The sequence below is a fragment of the Leopardus geoffroyi genome, chromosome D1 (assembly GCF_018350155.1).
Source record: "Leopardus geoffroyi isolate Oge1 chromosome D1, O.geoffroyi_Oge1_pat1.0, whole genome shotgun sequence".
In the NCBI taxonomy this organism is placed as follows: Eukaryota; Metazoa; Chordata; class Mammalia; order Carnivora; family Felidae; genus Leopardus; species Leopardus geoffroyi.
Window position 1 is genome coordinate 60188082 of NC_059329.1, and position 10985 is coordinate 60199066.

Consider the following 10985-nt stretch of genomic DNA (forward strand, 5'->3'; position numbering starts at 1 on the left):
AAGCTCACCTGGTTGTTGGCAGAATTCATATTTTTTGTAGCTGTAGAACTCATGACATCTTGCTTCTTCAAAGCTAGTGAGAGAGTGTTCTCATTTCAAGAATACCCGAGTCCAATTGCTCTTTTGAGGGCTTTTATCTGATAAGTCGGGTCTACCCAGGATAATTTCTCTTTTGTTTATCTCAAAATTAACTGATTGGTGACCTTAATTACATCTGCAGAGACTTTTCACCTTTGCCATAATCATGTAAGTGACATCCATCATATTCCCAGGTCTTGCCCACATTCGGGAGGAGGACATTGTACATGGGCTGTGCACCAGGGGGTGAGAACCTGGGAACAATTCTGCTGTCCACACTGCCTTTATTATTGGTAGAATGATTTTCTTCAGTGTAAAATAAAATGTTATGTTATTTTTTTTTTTTTTAATTTTTTTTTTTCAACGTTTATTTATTTTTGGGACAGAGAGAGACAGAGCATGAACGGGGGAGGGGCAGAGAGAGAGGGAGACACAGAATCGGAAACAGGCTCCAGGTTCTGAGCCATCAGCCCAGAGCCTGACGCGGGGCTCGAACTCACGGACCGCGAGATCGTGACCTGGCTGAAGTCGGACGCTTAACCGACTGCGCCACCCAGGCGCCCCAAATGTTATGTTATTTTTAGTCTTGATGTTCCTGCTGATTTTGGGGAAGTCTGATATGCAGTGATTTGAAAATAGATGTCTAGTAGCTAAGCAAATAGATCAAGGGGCAGATCAAAGCAATTAAGAAAGATGAAAATAGAGTAACACTTTACTATACAAAGAGAATGCATCTCAGCAATATACTTTTGTTAATGTTAGGATTTCCTGGTTTGTAGATATGATATGGATTCTAGATATGATAAAGGGAAGAGGTAAGCCTTAACCAGTTTTTTTAACATTCTTTTAATCAGTTAGACTGCATGGAAATTTGGCCAGGGGAATCTCTGGACTTTGAATTCCTCACACAGTTCCATTAGAAGACATTTGTTGGGATGTAGGGCATGGCAGTCATTCGGTTTTTGTCATGGTTTTAAATTGTTGTAGGGTGGTTTGTCATAAATTTGCATTGTTTATTCCCTAGATCCTTCAGTATGATATGTGGAATGTTATTCCCACAGACCTATGGGACTGGAAACTTCTCAAGGAAAAGATTGCAAAGTAAGTAAGGAGATGTAAGGTAGCTTTAAAGTAAGGAGGGTTTAACTCTCATTGTGGCTTTCAGAAGTTAAGTACGTTTTATTAACTTCTGAAACTTATTTTTCTCTTTTAAATGGGGTTTACATGACCTATTTACAGAACTGTTTTTGTAAAAATACTTTGTAAGATAATATATGAATAGTAACCTGCAAATTGCTTGGTACACTGAAAACATTTTAATAAATGGTAGGTATTATTATTAACTCATCTTGTTTTAGGGGCTTAACTATCAGGATTAAGCAATTCTTTTTCTCATTAAACCTTCATATTTTCCATTGTGCTTGCTTTTTAAATGTTTTTCACTTTTATTTTTTGCTTAACCACCTTGGTGATTTGTCAAAATGGCTTTTGCTGAATTGATTGTCATAGGAATAAGTTAGGGATTTTGGAGAGGTTTTGGAGGGTAATGTGTTAAACTGTGTGAAAGAAAAACTGTGAAACTTGAGGTTTTTTAAGGCCTTTCAATCTAAGAAACAAAAGATTTAAGGGCAGGTAGAATGTTTTGCTTAGTGAATAATAAACAAGTTGTTTTCATTTTCTTCATGAGTCTGTCATCTGTGGGTTAATGCATATGCAAAGTGTTTAATGTTTACAGAAGGAAGTAATAGGTTTAAAATACTCTTTAAAAATATCTGTTCACCTTAAAATTGTTTTATTACTCAAATAATACATATTAGAAAATCTAGGAAAATATATGTGTGAAAGGGAGTAAAATGAAAAGTATCCCAGTACCACCTCCCCCAAAAACCTGTTTGTATCTTCTTGTCTCTCATCTTTCAGATTTTCTTTTGAACATGTGTGCATGTGTACGTTTACATGCAAATTCAACTTTTACAAACATGAAGCTATAGTTTATTTTTTGTGTTTTTTTTGTCAAAATGCTATAGATATTTTTCTATACACAACTTTTTAAATTTTCAAAATTAATACATGAATAATAAAATTCAAATACAGAAATAAAATGGAAAGTAAAAGCCCTTCCTTTTTTTATTTTTAAATGTTTATTTTTGAGAGAGAGCACGCAAGCAGGGGAGGGGCAGAGAGATGGGGACGGAGGATCCAAAGCAAGCTCTGTGCTGACAGCAGCAAGCCGATGTGGGGCTCGAACTCACGAATCATGAGATCATGACCTGAGCTGGAGTCAGGCCCAACCGACTGAGCCACCCAGGTGCCCCAACAGCCCTTCTTTTTATACCTCTTCTGCCAACGACTTGTTCCACAGAACAAACAAAAACCAGCTTACTCCTTTTCCCAGAGATAACCGTTGTTAATAGTGTGTATTTTTCTAGACCTTTTTCAGTATGCTTGCAGATGCACACAGTTTTGTTCCAAAGATGTGACCAAACTTGACATTCTTTTTTTTTTTTTTAATGTTTAATGTTTATTTATTTTTGGGAGAGAGAGGGAGAGAGACAGAGTGCAAGCAGGGGAAGGGGCAGAGAGAGAGGGAGACACAGAATCCAAAGCAGGCTCTAGGCCCTGAGGTGTCAGCACAGAGTCCGACACAGGGCTCGAACCCACAAACCGTGAGATCATGACCTGAGCCGAAGTTAGATGCTTAACTGACTGAGCCACCCACGCACCCCTAACTTGACATATTTTAAGACCTTTAGGGATTTATTTTGGACATCCTTCTTTTTTTAGTCCATGCAGATCTGCCTAATGTTTTTAATGATTACAGACAATTCCATAGTTTGGTATGTGCCATATATATATATGACTCTTCAATACATTTTCCTATTTTTGGACAGGAAATCACTATCCACTTTACTGAGTAAGTAAGACATGAGGTCTTTTGGTGGTTTGCTTGATGCCTCAAAATTACAAAGTGACAAAGTGAGATTAAGATTCCATTAGGATATGAAGCTTTAAGCTAAGTACTGTGTAAATCCAGAGGTATAGAATGTAGTAAAGACAAACTCTTTGAGAAACTTAAGACTAAATAAGGTAAGACATGTAACACAAGTAGTTAAAATGTACATAAAGGTACATGTCATAGAAAATGTTTGCAGAAGAAATATTTATATTTGGCATTAAAAAAATTTTTTTTTAATGTTTATTTTTGGGAGACAGAGTAGGGGAGGGACAGAGAGAGAGGGAGACACAGAATCCGAAGCAGGCTCCAGGCTCTGAGCCTGTCAGCACAGAGCCTGATGCGGGGCTCGAACACATGAAGCATGGGATCATGACCTGGGCCAAACCTGGACGTTCAACCGAGCCACCCAGGTGCCCTTATATTTGGCATTTGTATTCAGCATTGTCTCCCTGGTTGGGAAAGATGTTCTAGAGGGGTCATCTCTTAGGCTAAGCTTTGAAGAACAAGCTAAGGGCAGTGTTCAGATAGTGTACTCTTCCTTAAGCACTCTTGTTTGGCAGTGAATAGAGTCAAAGATGTTAACCTTCCTCTAGGAACGTTATGATTAAAGAGGTAATAGAAGAAGTCAGGAATATACATAATCTGAGCATAATTTTTTCCTGTGGAGAATTTTGGTGATAGATGTCTGATTGTGACCACTTTCACATCATTATTTTTCCTTAAAGAGCTTAGCGCAGTGATCATATAGGTACTTAGAAAAGAGTGAGGGTTGAATGAATGTACCCTGATACAGGTGGGGACTCTCCAACAGTCATTTGAGTATTTCCCTGAGCAAGCTAGTGTATCAAATGCTAATAAATCGGCATAATAAGAATTGCCAGCACTAAAAATTGTGCTAATTGAGTTGAGGATTCAGGCATTTAGGAGAGGGGCAAGCTATACCATTCATACTGTGAAGTTGCATCTGTACTGGGGTTGCATGCAAAAGTCATTATATGAGTCTAATGCATGTATGGTGTCACTCACAGCATCTGCATTTACTACAGTGACATAAAGTAACTGCCTTCCTGGCAGATTATAGCTTTAGGACCAGCATCTGATAATCTCCTTTTCTTTAGGTATGGTATAAGAAACAGTTTACTTATTGCCCCGATGCCTACTGCTTCAACTGCTCAGATTCTGGGAAATAATGAGTCCATCGAACCTTATACCAGCAACATCTATACTCGCAGAGTCTTGTCGGGAGAATTTCAGGTGAGATCACGACTAGACCTACAGGAGATGGTGCAAAAGCCCGATGTTGGGAGTAAATGACAACTCCTATTTAGTTTGCCCCTTTTTGCTTAGTACAGGGCACAGCTTTGATAAAGTGAGTCATCTTCATCTCCAGTGTTACTCTATTTCAGCACATAATAGACATTTAATAAATATCTGTCAAAAGAATGAATTTTTGAGGGTTACATAGGAAAGTACCTTGTTGATGTTAGAGTTCACATGATATTTAACCATCCTGTAATGATGGTTACAATTTACAAATTTTTACAAATAACTTGTTTACAAATTAGAATTTCTGGTGGGTAGGACTAGTGTTTTTTTTACGGTTCCCAGGTAATTCTAATATGCAGGTAGGGTTGAGAACCACTAATTTAAAAGATTTTTATTTGTGAATTTCCAGATCTCCTGAAATCAATTTCTGTAGGTTTGGAGTGGATGCATTTCTAATTTTTCTTAAGAATTTATTGTATCCTTTCTTAGGAAGAAAAAAAAAAAAAAGAGTCCACAAAGATTTACCCATCTGAGGCAATGCTGGCTCTTTTCACCTTTGCAAATATTACGTTTCTTGAATAACAGGTCAAGATTTTAAAGGAATACAGCTTTTGTTTGGTAGGATGGGCCTCTCAGTTTTCTAAAATACAGAATTTACCAAGTAATCTAATGTTACATGCTTCTTTAAATGATCTTATTTTCTTTAAGTCCCAGGCCTGTGATCCTGTTTAGCCCTGTCATTCTTAATTATTCCTTGGCATCTTTTTTGCTTTTTCATTCAGATTGTAAATCCGCACTTACTGAAGGATCTTACCGAGCGGGGCTTGTGGAATGAAGAGATGAAAAATCAGATTATTGCATGCAATGGTTCTATCCAGGTACAGAATGAAAATGAAGTGTGCTCTTTAGTAGCTAAGTTGGACATTGGTACCTTCTCACTTATCCCAGGCAGTGGAGAGAAAGAATGGCTATTCACTGTGGTCATATAGGCTTATGTTCACTTCTGCATTGTTGTGCTAGGATTATATACATCTTCACATAGCTAGGCCTTTCCCTCTTGTTTGTGCAATAATATAAAGCAGTAGTTTCCAACTTCTCTGTACATAAGAATCAGTTGGGGAGCTTTTAAAATTCTGAAGCTTAAAAAAAATTTCAGAAGCTTAGGTTGCATAACAATTAAGTTGGAATATCTGAAAATGGGAACCAGGCATTAGTATTTTTTAAAGACCATCTGGGTCATTCCAAAATGCATCAAAGTTTGGGGACCACTGATAAAGTGTGAAATTAGAGAGTCAAACTTAATTTAAAAGTATGGTGGAGATTGAGGACTCAGAGTCCAAAAAACAGAGCCGCAAATAGTATTTAACAATAAAATATTTGCATATTTGCAGCTGAGAATCAAGAAGCATTTATTTAAAAAAATTTTTCTTTTAATGTTTATTTATTTTTGAGAGAGAGAGAGAGACACCATGAGCCAGGGAGGGGCAGAGAGAGAGAGGGAGATACAGAATCTGAAACAGGCTCCAGGCTCTGAGCTGTCAGCATAGAGCCCAATGTGGGGCACAAACTCTGAACGGTGAGATCGTGACCTGAGCCAAAGTCGGACGTTCAAATGACTGAGCCACCCAGGTGCCCAAGAAGCATTTATTTGTAGATGGAGGCCTCTGTCTAAACATTTGTCTCCTTGGTAACACAGATAAAGATTTCTGTAACAGTTCTATTTTTGCTGGAAGAAATGGTAACACTATTAGCTAGTCTGTATGTTTTGATGCAGATTAACCCTATACCTAAGAAAATGTTCTGTTGACTCCAAAAGGGGTTTGTTTCATTGCTTCCCTTGATCATGTACCTGTGAGTTATAGCCCTGATTATTTGTGTTTTCTGTAAAGCTCAAGGGTCATTTATTGCTGCTTGGTTCCTTCCTTTTTTAAGTGCCTCTAGAACAATGAATATTTTGGCTATAATCCAAATAGAAATGGATCTTTAATCATTACCACCAGCCATATATTTTGTTGGTTAAATGGAGTTTTGTTGGACATTCTAATCCAGAGGTAAGCAGTCTTGGGAAACTTGATAAGGGCTCATATTGTATGATACTGAACGGTATGGGTCAGATCTGGCAGGAAATAGAACTGAGGCCAGACCCTGGTATCATTAATTATGTTAATTAAAGGGACACCTGGGTGGCTCAGTCAGTTGAGACTCTGACTTTGGCTTAGATTATGATCTCATGGTTCATGAGTTCAAGCCCTGCGTCAGGCTCGCTGCTGTCAGTGCGGAGCCTGCTTCAGATCCTCTTCCCCTTCTCTCTCTGTTCCTACCCCACTTGCTCTCTCTCTCTCTCTCTCTCTCTCTCAAAAATAAATAAACATTAAAAAAATTATGTTAATTATGCTGATTTCTTCAGCCAGAGTGCAATAAACATTTGTTTTTCCTTCTTCAGAACATACCAGAAATTCCTGATGACCTGAAGCAACTTTATAAGACTGTGTGGGAGATTTCACAGAAAACCGTTCTTAAGATGGCAGCTGAAAGAGGTGCTTTCATTGATCAAAGCCAGTCTTTGAACATCCACATTGCTGAGCCTAACTATGGCAAACTCACTAGTATGCACTTCTACGGCTGGAAGCAGGTTGGTGGAGGAAATCATGGACTTGTTGCCAGCTTGGGATATTTTGGAATTGGAGCAGTTTTACCTTTTAGCTGCCCATTTAAATATTGCCACCTAGTTCTTTCATTTCAAATCCAATATGTTAAAACCAAACCATGGTTTTTGTGCCAGATTAAGCTCTCACTTTGGATTTTCTTGTTTCTTTTAGGATTATTTCATTATTAGTTTTGAAACCTTGGAGTTACCTACGACCCTCCCTTTATTCTCCATACAATTACTCACCAGGTTGTGGTGGTTGTACCTTTGTACTGTTTCTTGAATATCTTTCTTCCTGTTCCACTACCATTATTCTTAACTTCTTAACTGATCTCTTTGCTTCTAGTAACTGCATTATCTTGTACACTGCTACCATTTCTAAAATAAAACTTTACACATGTCAACCCACTCACTGTTCAAAAACATCCATTGTTTCTCCACTTTATCTACAATCTAAAAGCCAAATTACTTAGCTTGTCATTGGCAACTGTAAAGTCCTGTGATTCTGGATTCTATCCTTATTAACTGGCAATCACCTGGGTACTTATATAGAATTAAATTTTTTTCTTTTTAATTTAAGAGACATTTATTGAATACATACTATGTGCTAAGACGGGATACCAAATAGAAGATGATGGTACTTATCCTTGAAGTAGTCATCATCTGTTCTTTACAGAGACACAGTCTAGCTCTCTAAATAATTATAAGGCAGACATTGTTTTAGGCAAACATGGAAGTCATACACATAAAAACAAAAGACTATAGAACAAAAATGTTTGACATTTCCAAAAAGATAAGCTTTTTTAGGGGTAAAATGAACACAATGTACTGACTCTTTGTCTTTAAGCATTTTTGAGAAGGCTTCCTACAGGAGATGGAATTTCAGGTTTAGAAAACAATCTGATGTGGTTTATGGAAATGTATTTTAAACATTGGTTTCGAATGTCTAGTGTTCTTACAATTTCTAATTGTTGTATTTGCTTCCTTTGTGTAGGGTTTGAAGACTGGAATGTATTACTTAAGGACACGACCAGCAGCGAATCCAATCCAGTTCACTCTAAATAAGGAGAAGCTGAAAGATAAGGAGAAGGCAACAAAAGAAGAAGAAGAGAAGGAGAGGAACACAGCAGCCATGGTGTGCTCTTTGGAGAATAGAGAAGAGTGTCTGATGTGTGGGTCCTGAGGAAAGGCTTGGAAGAGACCAGCACTTCCTCACAGCCAAACTACTTCTTGAGCATAGATAGGCACAGTAGGTTTGCTTGAAGTGCTAAGGTTTTGCTGGACCTTATTGCAGCAAAAGGAGCAATTGATTTAAAGTACTGTTTCTATATAATAGTGTGAAAGTACTGATATTTTAAATCAATATATTGGGAATCAAAGTAGAAGTTTTAGGAATGCAAAAGAGGTCATCTTGCAAATAGGAAGTAACTGAATAGGGTTTCATTGCCCACTTGTCACCCCTTTTCTGGTGACCTCAGTTTTCATAAGAAGACTTAGTTTTACTGCTTTGACTGGTGGGTCCATAGAAGCAAAACTGAGTCATAACCTGTGAGAAGTGTTGGCAGGACCTTTATCTGGATAAGGTCCTATTGGTCATTCTGAAATAAACTTTCAAAGCGATTATGTGAGACCAAATTTGTCATTTATTTTCATACAAAGGTCAAATTTGAAAAAATATTTTCTGTTCTTTGAGAGTTCAGGGAGAATATTTTAAGAAAAATTACTCAGATGCCTTCTACAATTCTGATCTTAACATATGCCTATTTCTTCTTTCTATTGTAAAATATATTAGCATAAGTGTTACCATTTTACCCACTTTAAAGCATACAATTTAGTGACATAAAGTACATATACAGTGTACAACCATCATCACTATCTTATTTCCAGAAATTTGTCATCATCCCAAACAGAAACTCTAAAACAATAACTCCTCATTTCCTTCACCTCTCAATCCCTGGTAACCTCTATTCTACTTTCTGTCTTTGAATTTGCTTATTCTAGGTGCCTCATATAAATGGAATACTATAGTATGTGACCTTTTGTGTCTGGCTTATTTCACTTAGCCTGTTTTCAGGTTTCATCCATGTAGCATATAGCAGACTTTAATTCCTCTTAAAGCCTGAGTAGTATTCCATTGTATGTATATATCACATTTTGTCTTTCCATTCATACGTGAATAGACTTTGATGTTATTTCCACCATTTTGGCTATTGTGAATAATGCTGCTCTGAACATTGATGCATCAGTATCTGAATTCCTGTTTTCAGTTTTTCTGGGTATATACCTAGAAGTGGAATTGTGGGGAATACATCATAATTCAATGTTTAATTTGAAGGAACTTGAGGAACTGCCAAACTTTTCTGTAGGCTCAAGCTGCACCATTTTACATTCCTACCAGTAATGCATGAGAGTTCCAATTATTCCACATCTTTGCTGACATTTGCTAATTTTTTGTATTTTTCATACTAGCTATCCTAATGGCTTTTGACAGTTTGATCACAATGTACCTTGGTGTGGATCTCTGAGTTTATCTTTCTTGATGTTTGTTGACCTGCTTGGATCAGTAGATTTACATCTTTCATTAAATTTGGGAAGTTTTCAGCCATTTTTCTTCAGATAATCTTTTTGCCCCTTTCTCTCTTTTCCTTCTGGGACTCCTGTAATGCGTCGCTCGTTCCACTGCTTATGTCCCCCAGGTCCCTTAGGGGTCATTCACTTTTCCTAATATTTTTTCTGTTCCTTAGGCTCAATAATTTAACTGTCATATCATCAAGGTCACTAATTCTTCTTCACACTCAACATCTGTTTGAGTCCCCTTGGTGAATTTTTCATCTTATTTTTTTCAGCTCTAAAATTTGTTTGTTTCCTTTGAACGATTTCTGTCTCCATGTCGATATTATGATTTTAATGCATTGTTTTTCTGATTTCCTTTATTTGTTCATGTTTTCCTTTAGCTCTTCAAGCATTTTTAAGACAGTTGTTTTAATATCTTTGTCTAGTAAGTCTGGTGGCTGGGCTTCCTCAGGGATAGTTTCTGTCAGTTTTTCTTGTTCCTTTGAATGAGCTATGTTTTCCTATTTCATTGTAATGCCTGTAATTTTTTGGTTGTTGTTGAAATATTGTTTGATACTTTTCCAAACTACTTTTGCAGAGACTATTCCCTAGTGTGTGTAATCACTGAAATCTCTGTTCAGTTAATGTTTTGACAGATATCCTTGAATTTCAGGAGCTCTCTATGTAGACTGGCTCTGTGCTAGGGCACTTTCTCCACATATGGGTAGGCTTTTTTCTGAGCCTAGGCATCTGTGATTGTTAATTTTATGTGTCAACTGGCTAGGCCATGGTACACAGATACTTGGTCAAACACTAGCCTAGATAGCTGTGAAGATATTTTTTTAGATGACATTAACATTTAAATCAGTAGACTTTGAGTAAATCAGATTACCCTCCATAATGTGGGTTCCTCATCCAATCAGTTGAAGGCCTTAAGAGAAGAAAGATTGAGGTCCCCTAAGAAAGAAAGACTTTTGTCTTCAGACTGCCTTCGGACTTGAGCTACAATATCACTTCTTTTCTGGGTCTCCAGTGTGCCAGCCTGCTCTGCCAATTTTAGATTTGCTAGTTCCACAATTGTGTGAGACAGTTACTTAAAATCTCTCTCTCCTTTCTCTCCCTCCCTCTCTCTCATGCTCTCCCCTCCCATTTTCTCATTAGTTTTATTTCTCTTTATAGAGAATGAGAACCCTGACTGATACAGATTTTGGTACCAAAAGTGGTTCTAGAGGAGTAAAATCTTAAAGATGAATCTTCCTGAATTGGTTCTGGAGTTTCTGGAATTGATTCTCTAATCTGATTAGATTTAAAGGCACTAATGACTATTTCCAATGGTAAAGGAAGTATTGATAGTTTATGGTGTGATGTGGTAATAGAGACACTCAAAATACCATCATTGGATGCTCCTAATCAAATACTTACAAGAGGCAAGGTTCTGGGTGATTGTGTGTATGTTCCACCTCCAGGGTGTATCAACTCTCCAGC

The 10985-nt window shown here is 37.4% G+C and overlaps 1 protein-coding gene across 1 annotated transcript in view; it reads left to right on the forward strand.

Annotated features, from left to right (window-relative positions):
• Positions 1-8567, forward strand: part of RRM1 (ribonucleotide reductase catalytic subunit M1) — a 43173-nt gene extending 34606 nt beyond the window's left edge. The window contains exons 15-19 of the mRNA XM_045484232.1: positions 1103-1179; positions 4153-4288; positions 5083-5178; positions 6744-6932; positions 7942-8567. Coding sequence (XP_045340188.1) covers positions 1103-1179; positions 4153-4288; positions 5083-5178; positions 6744-6932; positions 7942-8130 — 687 coding nt within the window. The 3' untranslated portion in view covers positions 8131-8567. The remainder of the gene's footprint in view (positions 1-1102; positions 1180-4152; positions 4289-5082; positions 5179-6743; positions 6933-7941) is intronic.
• Positions 8568-10985: the final 2418 nt, after the last annotated feature.